This window comes from Rhineura floridana, chromosome 1 (genome assembly GCF_030035675.1).
Source record: "Rhineura floridana isolate rRhiFlo1 chromosome 1, rRhiFlo1.hap2, whole genome shotgun sequence".
In the NCBI taxonomy this organism is placed as follows: Eukaryota; Metazoa; Chordata; class Lepidosauria; order Squamata; family Rhineuridae; genus Rhineura; species Rhineura floridana.
This window is the reverse complement of record NC_084480.1, coordinates 155,838,816-155,864,340: the sequence shown is the minus strand read 5'-3', so window position 1 is coordinate 155,864,340 and position 25,525 is coordinate 155,838,816. Positions and strand designations below refer to the sequence as shown.

The following is a 25,525-nucleotide window of genomic DNA, read 5'->3' as shown; positions in this document are numbered from 1 at the left end:
TTCGTGACGAACTCATATTCCTCTTCAAAAAAAAAAAAAGTCTCAATATGATATTATATGCAATGGATAAACTTGCAAAACAACGTTCAAGAGTAAAAAGACATACCAAACCCTGCTGCATATGTCAGGAGCTACAGGTCATATTGGGGTACAATCGTCATTTGAGGGGTATCCATTATCTCAAAAACTAGAGCCAATTCGGCAAAACTAATGTCATTTTTGGATTTAGCACCCCCAAAATACCCTAAAGTCATTCAAACATCCTTGTCAACTAAAAAAAATTTTTTTTTGTTGGGCTGTGTGGTGCGGCCGCATTTGAAATACTGTGTACAGCTCTGGTCGCCTCATCTCAAAAAGGATATTCTAGAGTTGGAAAAGGGTCAGAAGAGGGCAACGAGAATGATCAAGGGGATGGAGCAACTCCCTTACAAGGAAAGGTTGCAGCATTTGGGGCTTTTTAGTTTAGAGAAAAGGCAGGTCAGAGGAGACATGATAGAAATGTATAAAACTATGCATGGCATTGAGAAAGTGGATAGAGAAAAGTTCTTCTCCCTCTCTCACAATACTAGAACTCATGGACATTCAAAGAAGCTGAATGTTGGAAGATTCAGGACAGACAAAAGGAAGTACTTCTTTACTCAGCGCATAGTTAAACTATGGAATTTGCTCCCACAAGATGCAGTAATGGCCACCAGCTTGGATGGCTTTAAAAGAAGATTAGACAAATTCATGGAGGACAGGGCTATCAATGGCTACTAGCCATGATGGCTGTACTCTGCCACCCTAGTCAGAGGCAGCATGCTTCTGAAAACCAGTTGCCGGAAGCCTCAGGAGGGGAGAGTGTCCTTGCACTCGGGTCCTGCTTGCGGGCTTCCCCCAGGCACCTGGTTGGCCACTGTGAGAACAGGATGCTGGACTAGATGGGCCACTGGCGTGATCCAGCAGGCTCTTCTTATGTTCTTATGGATCCTGAACTTTAACTCTCAAATGGAGAATCCTGTCTGTATTCCTTAGGAAATTACTGCCTCCTTGTGTAGGCAATGCTGCCATCTATTTGGAAGCAGGCATTCGTTCGGTTTCTTACAAAGTCTGTCAATGGTGATTACTCCTACATTTCTTAGCAGCTCCTTACTGCTCTCAGACTCCTTTGTGAGTAGCTGGATGCATGCGATGGAGAAGAAAATAACTAAGATGGGCTTTCCCCCTGAAGTGCTGGGTGATTATGGGTTTAAGAAGGCCCAGATCTCTCTTGTCCAAAGACTAATAGACCTAGATTTGCAGCATTTGAGAACTGCTGCTAATAACTCCTGCTCGCCACTATTCTACATTATTTTAAAACTATGGAATCATTGCAGCTTCATATTTATATTCACTGACTATTCCAAAGTACAGGAGAGCATTTACTCTTGCCCGCTGTAATGTGTTGCCATCAGCACTGTTGGAAGGACGATTTAACAAAATCCCAGTCAATGAACAAACCTGTCCTTGTGGAGCTGGTGCAGTGGAAACTGTTGAATACGTTTTACTGTCTTGCAATTTGTACAGTGAATGCAGAAAAAAGAAATTTTCCCTCTTAGTAACTGTTTTGCATAGGGGTATTTCTGCAAATTTGGTATTGTTCTGTTTAAGGGATGTCTCATCTTCTGTTATTTATTTATTTATTTATTTAGTTACATTTCTAAACCGCCCTATAGCTAACAGCTCCCAGGGCGGTGTACAACAAGATAAAATCACAATATTTAAAATACAAGCAGGTGAGTATTGCGCCGTACAATTATAAACATATTAAAACAGAATTAAAATAAAAAATAAAATTAAATTAAATTAAAATAGGCTTAAAATGCCAGGGCGAAGAGGTGGGTTTTTACCTGGCGCCGAAAAGATGACAGAGAAGGCGCCAAGCGTATCTCATCTGGGAGGGCATTCCATAATTCGGGGGCCACCACTGAAAAGGCCCTAGATCTAGTTACTGTTCTCCGGGCCTCTCTATGAGTTGGGACCCGGAGAAGGGCCTTGGACGTCGAGTGGAGTGAACGGGTAGGTACATAGCGAGAGAGGCGTTCCATCAGATATTGCGGTCCAGTGCCGTTAAGGGCTTTATAGGTAAGAACCAACACTTTGAATCTGGCCCGAAAACATATTGGAAGCCAGTGCAGTTGTTACTGAAAGTGTTGCAAAGATTTTTTTTATCACAATGCAAATTAGGAAAAAATGCTGTCAGCCTTCTAAGGAACTACTTAATTTGTAGTTATTTGGTTTGTAATAATTATCAGCAGTTGTGTTTTCTATGAATTTTAATTTTTGAGGCTTTTTATACTGATTTTAATCTTTAGTCTGTGACCGTAATAAATGATTCATTTATTCATTCACTGGTGATATCTAAACTGCAATGTAGAAAACTGCCAAAAATCTCCTTCTGTTCCTATCAGCTGATCTAGCATGTAAATCCCCAAACCTAGCCATTTCTTCCACAAAAAGAATTGCCTATCTTCAAATCTGGATTACCCCGTAAAGTTAATCTGGCATGGGCATGTGGATCAAACTCTCACTGCCAAGCCAATGTACATCATATCTCTTTAGCTGCTAAAATTGAAGGTAGTACAGGTTTTTTACATATCTAGACCCCAGTGCCGCCCATCCAAAAAGAGGCACTAGATAAGCCATGCTGGGGTAGTGATAGAAAAAAAACCTTGCCAATCATTTGTATGTGCTAACAGATAAACTTTATGGTAAAGACTTCTGTCTGGAAAGTTAAATCCTTCTTCCACTATAGACAACTACATTCTTTTAAATGATATATGAGGTGGAGAATCCCCCCAAGTTCTTAAAGAATGCTTAGCACCACCCTAGGCCCCCCAATTCCTATGGGCGCTTTTTCTCTCTGCAACATTGGGGTTACCCTGAGTAGGTCAATACCTCTCCTCTGCATGATGCAGTTTTGGCTGCTTTTTCTTGTTGTTTGATGTGGTCTAATTGATGATTTACGGTTGTTATGGTTATGCATTTTGAGGAGGACAACAGACTATAAATGCACATATATACATATATGTACCACCACTCCTTAGCTTCTGCAAATGAAGCCCCTCTGAGCATTCCATCCTCAAAGCTCTATAACTGCCACCTTGGTAACAGCATTTGTATGTTAGCAGCTAATGAAGGCGGAAGCTGAAACGTTTTGTTAATATAATAAAAACCTCTGTTTGGTTAATCACAATTACGTTCATATATATACACACACACACACATAAGCATGAGCACAGGAAGACTCAAAACTGGAATTGGTATATATTATAATTATTGCAGTATGGACACTTCCAAATTACAAAATTATCTCTTGGCTAGAGGATATTATTATTATTATTAAATTTGTTAGTCCACAAATAAGTGACCTCAAAGGGACTTACAGTTAATAAAAAATTAGAAAAGAGGTTACCAGAGCATAGACAACAGAAGTCAGGCTATCCCTAGCCAAACAGGGACGTAGCTGGGTCACCAGCTGAAGCTGACAGAAGGCACTCCTTGCCACTGAGACCACTTGAGCCTCAAATGATAGAGGGGTGTTATTACATCAGCCAGAATGAGAGTTTCAAATAGAGGTATATATTCCTTTTTGAAATAAATTGTTATTTGAAATAGACTTACCTTGACTTTTGACCATCTCAGTAAATCTTCCATAAGGAGCATTTGTTGCCAGTATTTTATTTGCAAAAATTCCTAAAAATTGTCTATACAAACAGCATTAAGAAAAAAATATAAACAGAATAAAATCAACATTACATTCATAAAACAATCTAAAACAAGGATATGCACACACTTGTGAAGTCTTCCAAGTGTGCAAAAAAACCCCTATGATTGCTTATAAGCAGACCAAAAATCAGTGCTTGGAAAGTTCATTTTCAAAAGGAATTAGTTCAAGTTCAAATTCACCCCCTCGAAAAAGGAGCTTCATTCTATTCCAGTTAAATTTGCAATGCATTCCTTTGGTTCTCAGCATTGTTTCCAGGCCTTCAGAATTTTAGAAGTTGCTCTGCTAAAGTATAAAAAATACTTAAGAAGCCTAAGAACACATCAAAACACAGACATAGTGTAATGTGAACAAATGTTTTATTTCCCCTTCCCAACAATTATAATCTTTAAGCTTAAACAGCACTATTATGTTTCAGATAGGTCAAAATGATAAATGCAATGGCCAAAGTCAAACAGAGTTGAGATGAGACCTGTATATATATACATTTTTCGATTAAAATTAAAATCAAATTGTATTAAAAATCACCCAAAGTTTCATTGCAAAATTGACCTGGAAATTACAGGAACTACTTTCAAGTGTGATTCAGAGATTTTTTTCAATTAATTCAGTGAATTAGTTATTCCGAATTAGTTCAAGCACTTCCAGAAATATGAAAAAAACCCCTGCATTCTCAAGAGTTGATATTTGGAAGGTTCTTCTATGGGGACATAAACTGTGTGGTCAGCGCACTGTAAATTTACCACTCAGATGAACTCTTTCTAAGCTGAAAGAATTCACTACCTACAATGATATGTATGTGATATATGTCATCAGCTGCCTTTGTGAGGAATTATATTGGTCAAACAACGAGAGTTCTTAAAAGATGTATAATTTTTGCAACAAATATGGAGCCTCCCTTGTAGGACACTTTTTGGAACAATGATGCCATTGGGTGTTTTTTTAAGGCATTAGAGAAACTGAACAAAACCAGTATGAAATTATTAAAGAGGGAAATTCACTGAATCTTGAATTTCTATAATCTAACATTTATTATGCATAAGCTTTTGCAGAACACGGTCCTCTTCATCAGATGAAGTCCACATCAGTGGTCCACGAAGGCTTACAATAATAAATTCTCCAGTCTTCATGTGCCAGTCATGTGCCAAGACTGCTCCCATTCTAGAAAGTCTTAATGAAAAAAAACCCCTACATTAGAGGTTTATTTCCCTTTTATAAGTTTTGTCAGCAGATTCCATATGCATCATTGCAATCAAGCATGTTATCTATTCTATTTTCCTCTATTTGATATTCTTCTATTTAAGTATTCCACCACAGGTGTTTGCTAGGCATTTTTTGGATTTTTCCTTTCTTATAGGGTTTCACTTTCAGTTCATTTGGGATTATAGGCCCATACGTCATTAGATACTGTAACACTATATGGCTAATCCCATTCCGGTACCTGGCAGTTTTTTCCCCTCTCCTATTTTCAGAGCAATGCTTCTGCAGCATTTGGCCAATGAACCTTTTAGTTCCTAGGAGTACAAAAGTTTCCACTAGTCTCAGTGAAGTCTCAAAATATATTCTGAGATAGTGTGAAAAAGACACAAGGCTTTTCAGAGTCTCCTATCTCTGTGTGTCTCCTGTCTCCCCCCCTCCCCGACAAAAAACCCAAATCAAATCCTTAAGCTTTTTGTACTGTGGCTTGGCGCTGGCAAAGAGAATTAAAATGTATGTATGTGTTTTTCTGCTTCTCTTGCAAGACTTTTATTTTTCCTGCTGCCAAATGGATTTCAACCTTTTAACTGTGCAGACTATGAGAATACTTTAAGCAAGATATTGCTATTAATTTATCTCTTACAGTAAATGCAAAGATCTCTTAGAAAGAAGGAAGGCAAAAAACAAAGGGAGAGGAGACTTCAAAGGTGCATAGAGAAGTCTTTATTAGCCCAATGTATTTCAAGTCTTTTGATGGTTCCTCAAGGGCAACTATAAGAGCAAAATATACAAACCATTAGCAAATAATAATGAGAAGATTTGTAAAACTCATTGTAAAAATAATCATCAATATGAAAAATAAAGTGTAACAGTCTGCATAATGGGACTTTAAAATTAAACACGAAAACACATTAATGAAGCTTTATCCTATTTTTCTTAAAGAACCCCAATAATACTATAAACCTGTTATAATACCATTACTCAAACAGACTTTACAGATACATAGACACGCACACACACACACACACACACACACCCTACATAACTTGACAAAAAAAATATTCAAAACAGCTAGTCTCTCGGACGCTTTTACGATATCTGTAACCCTTATCAAATAGTTCATGTAAAAATTCATTAAATTCAACACAAGGCTTTATGTTAATTACCTGATGTTGACTAATCCTATGAATTCTTTACTGCAAGTAAGCGCCATTGATCACTGTAGGCCTCACGTCTGAGTAAACATACATAGAAATGAGTTACATAGCCATTCAAAGGATAACTGTTCTGATAACAGAATAAATCACAGTCAACAACCAAAGCTCTGGAACAAGAAGGAAGGTTTTGCAGAGAACACAAAGCCTTACAACCAGTTTCCTCTTCAAGCTCTGGCAAGCTTTGGAAGACTTGGGTGGAGGAAGTCAAAGAGTGAGAGACAGGCAAGTAAGGAAAGCGTAGAAGAAGGGAGTCTTTCGTGGAAAACAGGACAAGGGGTCACACAAGAAGAGATGGAGTGAAGATGTCAGGGTTGGGAGATCTAGTACTTGTCCTGTCTTCTGGCTTTGGTCCCAGGGTGGCTGGGTTGCCAATAGGACAGAAGCCACGTCCTGAAGACAGGGTTTGGCAAGGTAAGACTAGTCAAAGCTGGTAGGTATGGTCAGATCCCAGCCAGGGAGGCAGGATGCAAGGCATGGCAAAAAGGCAGTTTCTCAGTACTCTTGAAAGCTCACAGTGGCCAGTGCTTCCTAGAACTCACTCTGGAACAACTGTTGTTGAAGCCTTCTGAAGGTTGGCTGGCCTGAACCTCCTGTTCCCTCACACACACACACTGAGACTGTGTTCTTTTAAAGGGCCATTGCCCTATTCTTTAACCACTGAATCTTATGCTTTGGAGGCAGTGAAGGATGAATTGAAGGGTTGTCCTCAGAGCTGGAAGAGTGTCCTAGATGGAACGATAGCTTCCCCTAATGCCTCCTCTCCAAATCTTCCTCTGAGGCAGACAGAGGATTGTGGCCAGAGAATGTGACAGCTGAGGGAGAGCCAAGGCAAACAGAAGAGGCGGCCAAGTATGGTAAAGGTGGGGAGGGGGCAGGGAAGTGTAGCCAGCAGAGAGAACTGTAGGGTGAATACCATGTCCCTCCCCCAACACAGGCCTTTGTTACTGGCTATCTAGGACATTCCCGAAAATGGAGTATTGGCCTCTCAGGCTTGCTTTGACCATCTTCCCACAGGTTCTGCTCTGCCCTGCCCCAGCATGGCAGTTGCTTGTATGACTCATAAAAATGAAGAGGAGTCTTTTTTGCAATATATTTTTTTAATTTATTGAAGCAGCAGTCACATGACCTTGCATCTAGCCTTTTAGTATAGTAACAGAATAGATCTGACCAGTCATTTGGTCTGAAAAAGAAATTTTCTTTCGCGCAAATAGACATCACATTTAATACACACATTATCCAGGACTGAAACCCAGCTCAGAGATAGCAACATGCCAATTTGTTGGAGGAACAGCCCCACAAGACATGGTTATAATAAACTCTTCACACCATCATCAAGTTTATTCAGGGGCTCAAATAAGAAAAGTGCTTTATAATATGCCTCAGCACATCTTGCAGATGAGCAGTAAGGTAGGGCCATCTATTACGATCACCATAAAAGGGTTCCTGCCTTTCCATGAAATCATATGGTTTGGTGGAAGACCAGAAGCTGTTACTTCTCGCAAAAGTATCACAGATTAATACAGACTATTTAAGAAAACATGCTAGATTCAAACCCACCTTTTTGTAGGGGCTGAAGAAGAGTCCTGGAAAAAGGAGAATAGGAGCAGTAGAAGAGACTTTTTTTAATGGATGTGGTATATAGAAAAGGTCAAGAGTTTGAAATAAAGACCACACACTTTGTATTTTTAAATTTCATGTCCAGGCTAACCTACTTTTTATTTTATGCAAATTACAGTACCAGTTAACTATTTCCGAACCAAGTTACACAGAACGAAATGTATTTACAAAGGAGCAGAAGGGAGGAGGCAAAATAATAAAACATTAAGCATACTCTCCACCAAAAGTTTATATTTAAAATAAAAAAATCAATCAGTCACAGAGGCATTCAAGTAGTAATAATGTTATATATGTTTTGCTTCTTCTTTTGAATCAAGACAGCTTGGTATGTGTACGCAATAGTTTGTATACAACCCACAGTCCATTATATATAGATTTTAGATTTCTGCTTTTAAGATGGAAGCGATCACGGTAATTGTGTGTACAAGCCCAAGTGATCTATCAGCAACATAGTAACAAACGCAAATTTTACAGGCAAGCATATTTTTATATATATAAAGTTATTTATATATATAATTTTTTTTAAAAAAAAGAACAAACAACACAAGGAAGGAAAATGTGTATCTCAAGCTAACCCTTTAGGTACAAGTCTTATTAAGCCTTTTCAGTTTGTTTTTATTGCCTTGTCACAAAATGAAGCGAAAAGACAAAACAAAAAAAACAGCCCCTGTATAAATATTGGGAATTCTAAGGCTTTCTGATGCATATGTGCCAGGTGTAGGTCCTGGCCTAGATACTAAACTGTGCTTTTCATTACTGCTTTAACCTCTGGTGGCTGTGATTTCTAACGGATAAAAGTTTACTGATAACATTTCTTAAGAATCATTACTAGTCCGGGAACATTTCAAATTAATACTAATTACAGACATCCACCATTACTTGGGTTATTAATAAAAGGAAGTGTGCTCAAGTATCAGATGACTTTTATTAAAAGCTATGTTGATTTCCTCCCACCTTGTTTAAACGAAGGTACTTCAAAATTAAGATAGTGTCTTGATTGGCTTTCAGCAGGGGACACAGAGAATATCGTTAATGCCATTTCAGGTTCATGCACAGTTGCAATGCAGATAAAGGATAGATCAAGAGATCATAAGGTACTTCATTTAAAAACAAGCCACAAAAATAGAATTCTGAGTGGACTGTCAGAAACAAAATGCTATCACTGACCTTTGTGTCACCAGAAAAAGTGCAGCCTCTGCCTTACTGGAATGAACACAAGATGATTACAAAAAGACGAAAAGCCAAAAACAAAACAGCAACCTTTGGTTTGATAATAAGTTCAGCATTTTGCCACTGAAGAAAATCTCACATGGAATACTAACAAGGTCAAACACACAAGTGAGCAAAGTTTTAAAAGCAAGGCCATTGTGCAGGGCACAAAAAATTAAGGTTAATTTCAAAATGACTTTCATAAGAAAATAAAACTTCAGGGTGAGTGGGAGAGGGGGGCAAGTAATAATCTACAACTACAGACTCTCAATACCACAGATTAATCTCTGGCCAAAAACACTTGCAAGATTTCTAGCTTTGTAACAGGATGTGTGTGTAAGATCCCAATTCCTCCCCCACTCTCAATCCATTACAGCTTCTTTGCAAAGCCCTATTTTGCTTCTACAAAAACAAAGATTCAACTAAAGCTTCCAGAAGCTGTTGTCTACAAGAACTCTTGACAAACATACTGCGAAAAGACGAGCAAAATGTAAACTTGCCACTTAGATGCCAAGATAGCAAACATAAAATGAAACCGGTCACTGCTATTGTGGGGGAGAGAAACTTTTAAACAACTACAAACAAGCCATGGTTTGAAATAAAATAGATGAATTCTCTTTTAATTATGCTGCTGACATGAAATAACTGAAAGAAGGGAAGCAAAGATATTTCCATGTGTGAGACATCCGGTGACGAAAAAAGAATAAAATAAAATTTAAAAATAATGGAAACGAAGGCACTCCAAACTATATAGACACACTATACATCGCTAGAGTTATTGTTACAATAATACAGGCCGGTTATCTACTGTACAGAGTTAGAACTATATGGCTTTAAAAAAGCTCGTCTACATTTTGTCTGATTATTAAAACAGATTAACTGCCCTGAATGGTAACGTTTTGCTCATTAACAGCAGTTCCTGGGTCCACATATTTACATACAAAGCAACACAACTAAAACTTTTAAGAACTAATGTACAAACTTGAATTTGGTGAGGAGCTTTTGTCAGTTTATTTACAAAAATGGTATGGAAACACCTGGATCTAGATTTGTATAAAATTTTGCCTGCAGTCCCGCCATGATCCTTGAGAAAATAAAACCATCAGGATCTCAGTTTACACACACATACACACAAAATAATTTTTTAAAAAAATAATTAAAGCTTTTAATTCTTCCCTGCTAGCTTCAAACTAACAGAAAGTAATGCAAATCCTAAGACACCATCTCTCTTCTGAGCCTAGACTGTCCTGTTCTCATGAATGCAAATTTATTTTTCTTTATGCCATCACCCTGCTTGTTCCAAGTGTCTCAAGAGCTCTGATTACGATGGCTGTACAATCAACATGGAAGACACCTATAGGCTCCTTTCCTGCAGTAAGATCCCCTTCCAGGCCCCTCATTCATCACAGACTCATTTATAGAAAACTGGTCTAATTAAACAAAGATGGGTTCCATACTCATGAACCTTGAAACTGATAAAAAAAAAACCTTATGTGAACTTTCTTCCTAGTCATCTGGTCTTTCAGGCAGGCAAGAACTCCTCCATGACAAGTACCTTTAATCAGACTGGACTTTGGCACAGTTTGCTTGCCTCTTCTTACTGCTTTCACACCCACATCCATAAACATGAGAATCAAGAGGAAGAGGAGGTCCTGAGTTCCACTGCCCTCAAGTGGCAGTATTTGCATACTGCTGGTGTTTGTGGGCCAAATCAGCTAATCATGTTTCAAAAGATTCAACGACGAAATAAACTCTCACCAGCACCAAGATGACTAAGATTCATTTGAATGAATGTAAGGCTAGGTGAGCACATCTCTCAATCCAAGTAGAAGCCAGACATAAGAGCCTGTTTCTGTTACTACAGCAGCAGTGGCAACCCTTCTCATAACTTCACTAGAACCTTCCAAGAAGTATTGTTTTCACTTGAAAAACAGAGAGACAGCTTTTTTTTGCCACTACAAAATAACCCAATACACAGACACTAGTAACAGGCATTTCTGCTTCAGTCAGACCAATTATAGATTAAAAAACAAAAATAAAAAGCAGCACTGTATCTATGTATATATTTATAATATATATATATATGTATATGTGCATATATACACACACACTTAGCTTTCTATAAGTCTGCAAGAGCAAGTAAATTGCTACTTATTAATATTCTATTATTGTGAAAGTGTCACAACAGCAACTGTGGAAGATCAATAAATAAAGATTAGAAAGAAAGAAGCTGACAAGGTGAAATTAAACACAAGTTCTACATTTGGATTGAAAATTATCTATAAAATAATGTACCAATTTGAAAACTTAATTGCAATGGAAGTATTACATCCATCCACATTATAACTCCAGGCATGCTTTTCCGGTTTGCTTCTCTGAGAAAGAAGCCAGTTTAGAGTAAAAAAAAAAAAAAAGCTGGGTGGGGTGCAGAAGAGCCTTTACACTGGTTTCCAATCTGCTTTCTGCACCTTGAGATATATGTACACTTGTTCCTATCTGTTGGAAGAATGCAAGTGACTAACTGTGGTCTCTTGTGCTTTACAGAACCTTTAATGTTCAGGGATCATTAAGGTGGGTGAAATGAGCATTTTTCATTCAAGCCGATAGTCTGTGTGTGTATATGTAACATACATATCTGCAGAATTCTCCAATGCTAGAATGGAATTTAAGGTCAAGATTGGCCCCTTAAGCATTATTGACATAGTAACTCCCCCCTCCCCCTTGGCAATCTTAGACCTCACATTTTCCTTCCTCCCCACCCCGACTCAAAGAGTTAAGATCTCCTGTGTATGATATTCAAGCTGAGCAACTCTTGCTAAGCTCCCAACCAAATTCAAGTTGTGCACTACACCAAAAGTTGAAACTTCACTTAAAAATACAAGGCTTTAAAAAGGAGCTTCAGCAGAACGAGGGTTTCCCTTCCTTTTGTTGTGGAGGGTATGAGATAAGATTCCTGATTCTAACGGACACAACAACAATTGTTTGAAATTAGACGATTGTCATGGGAAGAGACATTGGTGGGTTCTATTGCTCCCCTTCCCCTCTTCCCACCCCACATATTCCCCTGTCCCAAAGGGCCTGCAGAGTGAGCATACAATGAAACTGGTTTGCATTTCTATTTTACAAGGTTAAATAAGGACAACAATAATAAAAAAAAACCAAACACTATAATGAACAGGGTTTTTTTCCTCTTTTAAATTTTGCTTTCCAAATGGGACCAGTGTTGCTGAGCAAGACTCAAAATTACTGGCGATTGTTTCTGTACAGGTTGCTGCTTGTGACCAGTTCAGGTGGAGTTGGAGGCTGATGCTGAAGCTACATTATTGGTCTGAACTCGATCTCCTGCGTTGGCATCTGCAAACACCACAAAAGAAAGCAAAGACAAGGATGACATACTGGAATCTTGCTGTTTTGTGAGCAAGTCTCTCGATCCAGCTAGGACAAGGGGAGTCAGAGAGGAGCCTGAATGTCAGCTAGAAATTGTGCATCTTTGAAGAGAACCTGTTGGACATAAGCTTCACCCCCAATGTCCCCACGCTTTCTGGCTTCTCTCAGACATGCATCCCCTGAAGAGGGCTTCTGAATATGCTCAACACATTTAGCAGCCTGCATGCAGTCAGAAATCCTGGAAAGGCAGGGTTTCCAATCCCGTGGAGACTTCTAATCGCATTTGTTGGAATATGTAAAGATACCCTCGTCAGACCTTCATGTTCAACATGCAACGGTCTGAGAGGACCTGGTGTGTCAGGCATTATAGGGAGGGTTGCATGCACTTTTAAACACCTGAAGAGGGCTAAGACATAATGCTGTTTAACTACAGCTGGACATGCCCTACAAGTCATGGCTATGGGAAAGCAGTAACAAGGCCTGATGCCAAGAACAGGTCTCGCACATCATGCAGTGTCTGACCAAATGGTTGTACTGTATGGGAAAAACTGCAGCACCATCTCTGTTTCTTATCTCAGGAGCATAGCTAGCAAATTTTGCTGTATTCCTATTAAACCAAGAAGATCCAGGCAGGCAATAAAGAAAGGTGAGATGCAGCAGCATGTTCCAAGCAATGATGCCCGGCTAAATCTGGAGCATTTTCCCAGATCGAGCCCATTCGGCTAATAAAGCTAAGTTAGTCTTGTGTTTTTACCAGCTGAGGTTTAGCCCTCACATATACAACAACTTTTGAAAATAATAATTAAACTTAATTGATGATCAGACATTAAGAATCAATCTTTTACAAATTAAACAGCTGGCTGAGAGGTGACACTATTCAATTCCACACATTTAAAATCACATAACACAAAGTTAGAGTAGTCACGGCGAAGCGTTCCCATAATTTTATTTCCATACTAGAAAAGGCTCGATCTCTTCAGTTTCTGCCTGCCATACAGTTCTTAAAGGTACAAGAACCCTGTTTTTCTCCAATGCCAACCCTAAACCAAAGCCGAGGCTGCCATTCTGTACCCACTCACCTGGAAGTAAGCCCCATTAAACAAAAAGAGACTTACTTCTGAGTAGATGTGTATACGACTGTACTGTAAGTTAACTATACAGTGAATTCTTAATGAGTCCTTGGTCTTTTGCCTATACCTCTTTGCAATGTTTTCGCATTTGCCATTTGTGGAGAGGGAGATCTTTAACATTCACCCCACTTATTGTATAGCAGTATTTGCAGAAAATAATTTCTAGGCACTACCAGATCTCAACTGAATCCAGCACAGGAAAGATGCATCCTGGTTGCTATGGAAAAAAGAAGGGCAAACTATGGAGAGTGCAAGGACTAGGGGAAAATGCACTAAAAGAGAGGGAAAAACAGCACCTCTGTAGAAACCCAGGGATTCCTATTGCCTGGTGTCCAAGTAACTCATCGATCACTGCTCTGACTTCACTGATTGGCTAATAACACTGACATGCAGGAGCAGCCAGGCTGGTTCATTTCACAGAAATTCCTTAGAGGGTACCTGCCCATTTTGCTCCTTAAGGAGAGCTACAGGCTTATTTTTTGTTTTAAAATAAAAGCTTGGATTCTGGGCTATCTGATGGGGGGGTGCCACTGAAGGCCTTCACGGGCACCATGGCGCCCATATGCGATGGGTTGGTGACCCCTGCTTTAAACTATAAAGTTGAACTATGATTGAACATGCTTTGCTCATCTTCTGCTCCTGCTGCTCGTGGTTTGTTTCTCCCAGACGTAACGCTAAGCAGGCCCATGACGGCTTAGCTCCCGACAGCAGCAGGAGAGGAGTGGAACACCCACACTTTCAGCAGGGTGCACAATTATGTTACACATAATGCTGATGCTGGTTCTGGGTAGAGGTGTTTGGGGAAAATTCATGCACAAGAGTAGAGAGATGTACAATCCTGAAACACGCTCTCTCACTCCACCTACCTAAGAATAAACCAGAGTATGGACTGAAAAAGGAAAAGGTGGTTTGTGAAGACGCTAATAGAAGCAGGAAGGCAGAAAGATTTGGCAATTGTTAGATACCTAACACAACCCAGCAAATAATAGAAAAAAAGATGCCAAAACTTACTGTCAAGAAAAAGCAAGCATACTGAGAGTTTCCTGAGCTATGGTAGCAAGTAAAAGAGAGCCGAGTGTGAAACCATTTGCCCAGCATGCAGACGGTCAGATCTCCTCACAAAGGGAAGAGGAGCGAATGCCATCTCCTTGGCAGGAGCTCTAGTACAATATTTCCCAACTGGGCTCTGGGCAAGTGCAGTATTCATAAGTGGAGAAGAAGAATGTAAAAACTGTACACTACAGGCATGCTTCAGGAGATGACAACACTTCCACTAAGCAAAGTAAACCAAACCACTGGAAGGGGAAAAAGCACCCAAACTAAATATGCAATGGTATCACAAGGTAATAATGCTGGTGAAGTTGATTGGGAGATGGGCTGGAAATGAACTTCAGGCACTTGGTAAGCTATCTTCACAAAAGAGGAGAGCTCTGAAAGTGCCCAAATTCTAATCCAGCCCAGATTTAAAATCTGAACTGAAGAAGATTTCCCAGTTTATGCTCTCTCCCTCCCATCCATGATCCCTTTCAACAAAATTCACTCTCTGGCTGGTGCAGTGATGGCTCTCAATGCTGCTAAAATAGGAAAGGCAGATGAGCTGATCTCTCCCTGTCCCAGGGGATGGGAGAATTCAGTGTCTGTTGAATAATATACTGTAGTATTCCTAAAGATCACTGCAGTGGGAGAGCTTCATTTCTCTTTTTAACTACTAACAGAGCTTGCAAAGTACACATTATGTGCTGGTAAGATTTTGTTTTTATTTTGCTAGCGGTTGTGGGGGGGTGTTCCTCCCATAACTATTCAGCATAGAAGCAGTTCTGTACTTCGCAAGTTCTGCTAGCAGTTAACAAGTTCCAGCTGCTGGAAAAGAAATGTTTCACAAAACCTACTGCCATTGTATTCGCATTTGGGAGGACTACGTTACCAGCAGAACCTTCTTCCAAGGGAAAATTTGGATCACCCTTCTTCCTTCTTCCAGCAGCAAGGAGCGCTGTTGCTGCCACTGCACCAGCCGAGGGCAACAGCTGCTGAAACAGAAATGGATTGGGGCACCTGGATTCACATTTGGCTCTGTAATGACTTGGTTTTGCCCACTGATTTATTGGGAAAGTATTTCTGAAATAATCTGATGCAAGCCAGAGCCATCTCTGCCAAAAGGCTATCCATCAGAATAAACTGGAAAGATAATGTTAAAAAAAGTAACGATGTGTAATATACTTAAATCACTATAAACAATTAATTCACGGTCATGTCAATATCCAAGCAGAAAAAGCTGATAAGCAGGGAGAGTCCATCAATGCAGAACATACTGACCAAACCAGACTCCACAGCCAGCTATAGATTACCAATACATTTTCTATTCTCAGATGAATCTATAATTGCGCCTGCATTACAATAGAGTGGTATGCTCCTAAAAACCCAAGTGGGAAGCTTATCTCCAGCCCATTTTGGCAAGATGCCTTATTCCAAGGCATCTCTATGGCAAATCAAAGATGCAAAAACAGGGAAATCTGTAAATAGAGCCTATTTGAACAACAGGACACTTTTTGAGCATAGAAGGTTAATGTATGGAATTACAGGGTAGATATCTGTAATTCTGAATGCTTCATGGTAAAGCCACTCCTGCCAAATCCAGGCCATCACTTTTAAAAAACTGCCTCAATTTGGCTAGTCAAGTGGTGGCTTGTTTCAGTTTTTGCTGTCTTTTTACATGACTTTCTTCTGAGGTGGCAAGCAATTTTGTGTGAGATGTTGTTTAATTCACCCCCAACCCCTCAAGCCAAAGACCTGCCAGACATATATAGGCCTGTTTGTTTGTTTTCTAGTGAGATGGGGTAGGGATAGGGAGCCTTTTCCAGCTGCTGGTGGCCAGACTGCTGGTCCTCCATCTCTGGAGATATCTTTTTCCTTTGGACTGTGGCTTGAGTTTAACCTGTGCTGCAAAGGAAGATCCAAGCAGATCCAAATGTGCTGACTGGTGCTGACCTGAGGTCCTGCTTTCTGCAGGGGTCAGGGAACTCCACAGCACAGCCAATCCCAGCTGGGTTGAAGTCAGTGCCTATCAGCAGTGACAGCAAGCCTCTCTTGTCAGGGAACAATTGGGAGTTCTTTAAGGCTCCCAGTTATTCAGTGGCAACTGAACCTCCATCTGCCCCACACCGGACATCACATCTGACATCAGGTGTGTGGATTTGGGGAAATGGGCTTATGGTCTAAATTGGGACTCATGCTAGGCCTAAACAGGCCTGCAGACTAGAGGTTCTCCATCTCTGTAGTAGATATCCAGGAGGAGATATTAGCTAGTATTTTGAGGCTAAGTTGATCTACAGGATCTGAAACACCTTTGCTGTGTTCTAGATTGAAAGTAACAGTTGATAAATAATAATTATTGTTTAAATAGAACTGTACACTTTAGTTATTAAATTTACATTGCGCCTTTCCTCCCAAACTTACCATACGTTACAATGCAGCAGAAGCCAAAAAAGGTCTTATGACCCACATTTCAACAGTAGGGAGACAAAATGAAGCAAGGGGAATGAGGGTTGAATGTAAACAGATACGCATTTGGTAGATACAGTTACACATTCCGGCTTCATCTCAATTGCTGCTGAAGACTTAAGCCAAAATCTTCATAGGTGAACTATGCGTGGGAAGTGAAATGCCAGGAAAAATTATACATAAGCAGTTAAGATGTAGTGAATGTTTCATCTATATGCAAACCTTTTACCAATCAACATCTCCAGACTTTTTAAAGCCAGGGTAGGTGGGGAGGGTTACAATAGCTTCAATTTTAACTTGGCTATCATGAAGTAAGTAATAGCAGTGAGCCATAATATTCAAGCTTTCAGGAGCAACCACTGCACGGTGAAGTAAACCAACAATCAAGCACACAAGAAACTAGTGGCTTTAAACAATCTTGTTGTCTATTCCCAGTTTAATCTATTCAGCCCGTGATGGCAGCATACTAAGGGTTTCCTCTATGTGTCAACAGATTGTCAAATATTTTATGTCCATCACGTTTGCTGATTCATCCAATGTCCAAAACAGAAATCAATTGAGTGAATACAATTGGTGTTCACTGTTGTTGTTTTCAGGTCACAAATTATATGCAACAATGCATAATTGATTATTTGTTCCTCCCAATTTGCATTGAAATGAATAGTGTGGAATAACTACTCACAATGATAGTATAATTTATTAACGAGAAAGAATTAAATGGAAAAATATGTTACTTTTTCATTCCAGTACTGAACAGATAAGATCCATCTCCCAATAAATCTAATCTTGCTGGCCGTTGCTTATAGCTTTCCTATTGTATATTAACTTGTTCATCAGAGCTATCCGCCAAATTGTTCTCAACCAAAAGAAGGGAAAGATCTCCTTTTAAGTTGCATTTATATAGCTGTAAACCAATTTAGAGGATTTGGTATTAGCAAGAGAAAAGCGTAATCAGAGGGGTCTGATACAGCTAAGGATTTATAGATTTATGTTAATACAGTACAATAAATTTTTAAAAATCTTCTTCAGAAGGCTACAAAAATAAGGAAATAGGAAGAAAACGTCTTGGATTATCCCCAGCAATTAATTAAAGCCTTTCCAAACAGGCTTATTTTTGTACCTCTATAGACTTACAACACATCTTGACATTAAATTAACTAATGAGCATATGAAACTGTCTTATACCAGTTCAGTACACAGGCCTGAGGTGATACCAGATAATATGAAGTAACATTTCTGTAATAAAGTGGGATCTACAACTGAATGGATGCAAGTTGGTGCCTTTGTTTTGACCTATGTACCAAGTGGGGCCCATGGAAGGCATGGAGCATGCCCCCTTTGTTCTGCCCCTTCCCCAGGCATGTGAGACACAGGCAGAGAAGGGTCTTTTTCAGTTCTGCCACCCATGATTCTAGAGAGTAGTGAAGACATTTGGCTTTTCACATTTAGCTTGAGAGACGAGTGTCATACTGTCGTGCATGTCAGAATGCAATCTTGTCTGTATTTTCTCAAAGAATATTCCTCCAACATAGCCATTTATTTAACACGGCTCGTAGCCATACGTGACAAGGAATTCTGTGCACAGAAAAGTGGGGCACCTCTAGCCCATGGGTAATTGGGCCTAGCATGGGTCCCAGTTCGGCTTGTGAGGCTATTTCCTGCAAATCACCAACCATGCCCACCTGCCCCAAACCTGGTATCATATGGAATGTCAGGTGTGGGCAGGTACAGATGCCGGTAGAAAGGAACAATGGGGAACTTAAAATGAGCTGCTGATTGTTCCTGACAAGGAGCCCCATTGGGATTGAAAGTCCCTAGCACAGCTGAGGGGGCTGAAGGAAAGGTAGCAATTTGGATTCAAAGCACTCCCTCCACGTGGAGTATATTCCACACTGCAAACGTCTGCAGAGGGGGGGAAATGCTCTGTTTAAACTGAGCATTCCCTTCCTCCCCCCCGCCCCGGTACAGAAACTTCATAGGGTCTCCCTGTAACCGCCAATTAGGTGACTGGAGGTTACAGCAAGCCGCATTGAAGGAAAGTGCTACTTCAAAGGCTGATGAAATCACTTGGCAATTGCGGTGGCTAACTGAATTCTGACAACTGTCAATCACCTGGTGTCATTATCATCCCACCCATCTGCCAAAGGTAGCCCACGGGGGCTGAGGGAATTAGGAATCAGGCCCAATCTAGTTCCCCATCCCTGGCACAGAATTCCATACAGGCAAGTAAGTAGGCTGGTGGAGGAGGAAGGGATGGACGTTTTCTCTCCTTGTCCACCAGTCTGCTTGGTTTCTGTGCAGGCTACAGTAGAAGGGCAGCCTGCTTCTTCCTCCACCAAGCTATTATTGTTATTGTTATTAGGCTAGCCTACTAAGAAGCTAGTAGCCTGTACTGGAGGCTGACTGTGGAGCAGAGGGCTTCCCTTCTTCTGAAGAAAATGCAGGCTATGAGCTTCGTAGCAGGCAAGTAAAAAAAAACCTGTAGGTGATCAGGGAAATATCAGTGTCATTGAAGACTGATGGGCCAAAATAATACAAAAAGAAAACAACACAAATCAATAACTAATACAATACAAAAAAAATACATATATATAAAAGTCAATATTTTTATATATATGTATTTTTTTTGTATTGTATTAGTTATTGATTTGTGTTGTTTTCTTTTTGTATTATTTTGGTTTTGAAAATTAGAATAAAAATTAATTGAAAAAAAAAGAAGACTGATGGGGAACGAAATGGTCTACCACAGAAAAGAGTGGCAGGGAGAAATGGAGTCTCACCTGAGGCTGCTGAAACATTTGTAGGGGTTGAAGCAGCTGCTTGATTCCGAGCATGAGCAGGTATGAGGGTCGAAGCCAGAGATGGATTACTTGACAGTTCTAGAAGGAAGTTGAAAAAAGAATATTTATAGCCAGCCCATAGGGAGCCTTTGCTGGCAGGGTCAGTGGGTCTATGATCTATCATAGTCACATGGCAATGTCTGTTAGAAAACTGCAACTCTGATTTGCCTTCCCAGAGAAAGTAAACTATCACATAAGTTGGAAACTGCTCAGACAGCTTCATTTCTGTTGCCTTTGTTCAAATTATGTGTGCTATTTGTGTATATCTACAGACAAACTTTCTGCTCTTGGAATAGTGAGCCATTTAGAACCACAATGAAAAGCAATTGTCGGCACACAATTCACACCAGTAAAATTACACCAATAGCACGAGACTGTGAAATGGCTGGTATTATGCGAGATCACTTTATCTTCCCATCCCCTAAAAGAGACTAGCTGAAGTTACTAGTGCTATTTGTGTTGTTTTCAGGAAGAGTACAAAAATGAACTGTCACAGACATACCCTGAGAATGGGCATTTCAAAAAGAATATTTTTATTACTTAATGACTTCTCATGATTGCATTCTTAATCTCAAGAAAACCAGGTAATAGTATCTTGGAGGGAAAAATGATCTCAGTTAAAATATTAACCACTCCCATCCTAAAAATACTCTATTAATACATACCGGATTGGGAGAGATTACAGTTAGTTCAGTTGTAGTTATATATTCAAACTATGATTGCATAAAACCATACAGAAATTCAAGCTTTTTGGAGTTGTGCAAACAAAAAGTAAAATTATAGCAGAAATGTAATCTAAAACTTACTGTGTTGTATACTGAAACATTTTGGTTAGATTCTTTCAGGAACTTAAAATATATTAAAACATGAACTCTCTTGTTATATAAAATGATCATTATCAAATATTGCTGTTTATCACTATGCTTTACAACTTAGCTCTGTATTACTACAGAAAGGAGTAAAAAAACTTTGGAAAATGATTGTTAAGGTAAGTTTTGTTATTTCCTTATTAAATACTTTTGACTGTATCTAACTAGATCTTTGTGTGTGTGGAACAACTTCCAAATCTGTTCCGGAGGGTTGGGGTACAAATGGGGGGGGGGACCACAGAGTGAGGGAAAGTTCTCTTGTGCTTGTGTAAGTCATTCTTTTTTGATATAACCCTCTCCATAATTTGTTGGAAATAAAAAATACATACATAAAATCTGTTATAAATGTTTGGAATATGTTTTGTTATAAGCTGTCCAAGTGGTTCAGGCTTGTATATAATGATGAGAATCATTTAACAGGTTCTTTATGTGCCAAGAATATGCGTAAGTATGAGATAATCAGTAAGAAACAAATAAATTATTCAATTTCATAAGGAAACAAAACATATTGGATATAATACAGTGCCTTGCAAATGTAATCACACCTCTGACCAATGCTCTCATATTACTGAATGACAAATGGTACATTGTAATTTCGGCCTGTATGATACTTTATTTTGAAACACTGAAACTCAAAATCAATTACTGTAAGGTGACATTGGTTTTATGTTGGGAAATGATTGTAAGAAACATAAAAAACTGAAACATGTTGTTTGCAGAAGTATTCAACCCTTGTGCTGTGGAAGCTCCCAGTTTACACAGATGAAAGAAACTGCCCTATCGAGGGCACAATTACCTTACCGTTGGCCTCCACCTGTGAACCATTAAAGTTGCTGTTACTTTGTCAGGATAAAAACCCCACTGTTGAAGGATCCTTGGTCAGCCTGTGGATCTGAAGGAAAGTGAAGACCAAAGAGCATTCTACAGAAGTGAGAGATAATGTAATACAAATGCACAGATCAGGAAAAGGGTACAAAATAATAACCAAGTGTTTGGATATCCCAGTGAGCACAGTTGGATCTATAATCAGGAAGTGGAAGCTGCATCACACCACCCAGGCACTGCCAAGAAAAGGCCGTCCCTCAAAACTCAGCACTCGAACAAGGAGGAGACTTGTGAGAGAAGCCACAGAGAGGCCAACAATCACTTTGAAGGAGCTACAGAGTTCAGTGGCTGGGCATGAAGTAATGGTGCACCAGTCACCCATATCAAGAGCTCTCCATATCACTGGCCTGTATGGGAGGGCGGCAAGAAATAAACCATTACTCAAAAAGTACCATCTGAAAGAACGTCTGGAATTTGCCAGAAAGCATAAAAGTGCCCCAGCTGCAATGTAGGAAAAAGTTTTGTGGTCAGATTAGACCAAGATAGAGCTTTTTGGCCCAAACTCAAAGCACTGTGTGTGGCACAAACACTACCCATGCCTCAAGACACACCATCCCTACAGTGAAGTATGGTGGTGGCAACATTCTGCTGTGGGGATGCTTCTCATCAGCAGGGACTTGGCATCTTGTTAAAATTAAGGGAAGAATGGATGGGGCAAAATACAGGGAAACACTGCAAGAGAACCTGCTTCAGTTCACAACAAAACTGAAGCTTGGAAAGAAATTCAGTTTTCAACAGGACAATGTTCCCAAGCACAAGGCCAAAGCAACACTGGAGTGGCTCAAGAACAAAAAGGTGCATGTCCTACAGTGGCCCAGTCAAAGTCCTGATCTCAATCCCATTGGGAATCTGTGGCGCTCTTTGAAAATTGTGGTCCACAAGTGATGTCCAACCAACCTGAACGAATCTGCCAAGAAGAATGGGCCAAAATCCCTCCAGCACTGTGTGCAAAGCTGGTACATACCTACCCCAAAAAACTTAAAGCTGTTACTGCAGCGAAAGGTGGCTCTACCCAATATTAATATGTGGGGGTTGAATACTTATGCAAGCAACATGTTTCCATTTTTTATGTTCCTTACAAACATTTCCCAACATAAAACCAATGTCACCTTATAATAATTGATTTTGAGTTCCAGTGTTTCAAGATATCATACAGAACAAAATTACAATGTACCATTTGTAATTCAGTAATATAGGAGCATTGCTCAGGGGTCTGATTACTTTTGCAAGGCACTGTTTCTCAGAGGTCACCAACCGTTTTGGACTAGAGGGCACATTTCAAATTTTGAGAGAATGCTGAGGGCACCAGTCACAAAATGGCTGCAATAGGGATGTAGGATAACAAAAAAAATGGCTGCCATGGGGGTGTTGCACAACACAAAATTAGAGAGAGCACTGTCATGGTGAAGCTTTTCCCATAATTGTATTTCCATACTCTTGACCTCTTGAATTTCTGCCTGCCATACAACTGTTAAAGGCACAAGAACCCTTCCCCCCCCAATACCAACCCTAAACCAAAGCCTAGGCTGCCATCCTTTACTCACTTACCTGGAAGTAAGCCCCATTAAACAAAAAGAGACTTACTTCTGAGTAGACATGTATACCATTGTACTGTAAGTTAACTATATAAGTAAATTCTTAATGAGTCCCTGGTCTTTAACTTCAGCAAAGCAGGAGATATTCCTATATCTCTTTGCAAAGTTTTCACATTTGCCATTTGGGGAAAGGAGGATTTTTTAACATTCACCTTACTTATTGTGTAATAGTATTTGAAGAAAATAGGCACTACCTGATCTCCAGCACATGAAAAATGCATCCTGGAAGGGGGATGCATCCTGGAAGGGGAAACTATGGAGATTCCAAGGACTAGGAAAAAAGACAGACGTATGGAAAGTGCACTAAAAGGACAGGCAAAACAGCAGCTCTTTAGGAGCCCAGGGATTCCTGTTGCCTGGTGTCCAAACAGCTCACTTACCTATTACAGCTCTGACTTCACTGATTGGCTAATAACACTGACAGGCAGGAGCAGCCAGGCTGGCTCATTTAATAGAAAGTGCTTAGAAGGGTACCTCCACATTTTGTTCCAGAACTTTCTTTCTAGGAGGGCTAGATTTTTAACGAAATCTCAGATTCTGGGCTAACTGCTATGGTGTGCCTTTGAAGGCCTTTGTGGGCACCATGGCACCTGCAGGTGACAGGCTGGCGACCCCTGTAATATATGATAAACATCACTGAAATACAAGACTGATATCAACAACTTTTGAAGAATCATATTTCAAATAAATTATTTATATTTTTATGGGGCCTTGTCATAGACTATTGGTCGGTTTATCATAATTTTTTTTAAAAATAGAACTTTTAATGTAATTTTGATATTGTATAGTTTGGCATGTCTTCAAAATATTTACTTTGCAATATGTATTTAGCTCATTGGGCAGAGTTTTGTTGTTCACATTTTGTTTTGTAATATAAACATTTATTCTTAATAAAGTATTTTTAAAAATCACTGAAGTATACAAGAAAATCTGACAAACTGAATTGTAGAATGCTAACGTGCTGCTGTTTGTATGAGACTACATTGCCCTAGATGGAGGCGGATGAAAGAGCTGGTTGTAAATTATGTTTAATGCTGCCAGGGATTTTTTTGTAGACCAGATGTCCGCTTTGTGAAAAATGGTTGGCTGTTGATAAGCTGTGCTATGGGTTTGACTGGTGGGAATGTTTGAGAGTGAGTGTCAGAGGTGGAAGCGTGCCAAGGTTGTATTTGGGAGATGTAACTACATGGGGGGGGGGAAGGGAAGATGCAGCATCTATTTTAGTTATTTTATTTAGTTGCTAATGTTGCTTTATATGTGGATTTTTATTGTATTCTTGTATTTGATTTTTATTTGTAAAGTTTTTAAGAAAATATTTTGTTTTCCCATTAATTATGTGTATTTAAATGTATATTTTGTATTTAGAGATGTATTTATTTATTTTGCTCTCTTGACTCCTGCCTATCCTGGCAGGTGAAAGCCAGTCTGGGGGCAGGGGGGAGTTGACTGGGGCTGAGGTGAACACATCTCTACACGAAGGAGAGGTGCCTGCTGCCCTTACACAAGCAGTAGCATATCCACTCCTGAAAAAGCCCACTCTGTACCCTGCAGTTTACAATAATTTCTGCCTGGTCACAAATGCCCCTTTCTTAAGCAAGGTGGTGGAGCAATTGCAACAGTTTATGGAGGATACAGACTATCTGGATCTGTTTCAAACTGGGTTCAGGAAAGACTGTAGTTATTTATTTATATACTGCCCTCTCACAAAATATCAGGGTGGTTAAAGGACAGAATCGGCCTTAGTCACCATGATGGGTGTCCTATATGGACAGTGAAAGAGGGGAACTGTGCTCCTGCTTCTCCTTCTTGCTGCAGCTTTGGATACCATTGACCACGGTATCCTCCTGAACTGTCTCTGTGGGATGGGCATTGTGGGGGGCACTGTTTTACAGCAGCTCCATCCTTCCAGTAGGGCGTCTCCAGGGAAAATCATTGAGAGATTGTGTCTCGGCCCCACATTCCTTGTGCTATGATGTGCTGCAGGGCACAATCCTGTTGCAAATGCTGTTAAACATCTATATGAAGTCATTCACAGCGGGCATTAGGAGTTTGGGGGCAAAGCGCCATCAGTACTGATGATACCAAGATCTATTTCTCCATAACAGGAGAATCTGAGTATGGACAGAAATGTTGCCTGGATGCAGTTGTTGAATGGATGAGGACTAATAAACTGAGCTTGAACCCTGTGAAGACGGTAGCACCGTGGGTAGTTCCTGTGTCCAGATGGGCAGTTTGCCTGTCCTGGATGGTATTCTTCCTCTGAAAGAGCAGGGGCATAGTTTGAGAGTGCTCATGGATACATCTCTGTCACTTGAGGCATAGATCATCCTTTTACC

General features: G+C 39.9%; 1 protein-coding gene across 10 annotated transcripts in view; it reads right to left on the bottom strand.

The window, feature by feature from the left end:
* The window catches only part of GSK3B (glycogen synthase kinase 3 beta), a 223,585-nt gene that overhangs the window by 35,174 nt on the left and 162,886 nt on the right, over positions 1 to 25,525 (bottom strand). For 2 of the 10 annotated variants that reach the window (XM_061638552.1, XM_061638607.1), the window contains 2 exons: positions 19,781 to 19,879; positions 7,836 to 12,339 (listed from right to left, as the gene is read on the bottom strand). In XM_061638552.1, the coding sequence (XP_061494536.1) occupies positions 12,272 to 12,339; positions 19,781 to 19,879 (167 nt within the window). In that variant the 3' untranslated portion in view covers positions 7,836 to 12,271. Of the gene's footprint in view, positions 1 to 4,115; positions 4,916 to 5,610; positions 5,714 to 6,108; positions 6,177 to 7,716; positions 7,743 to 7,835; positions 12,340 to 19,780; positions 19,880 to 25,525 lie in introns of those variants that run through there. The other 8 variants (XR_009764356.1, XR_009764357.1, XM_061638590.1 and 5 more) reach the window with 8 other exon arrangements.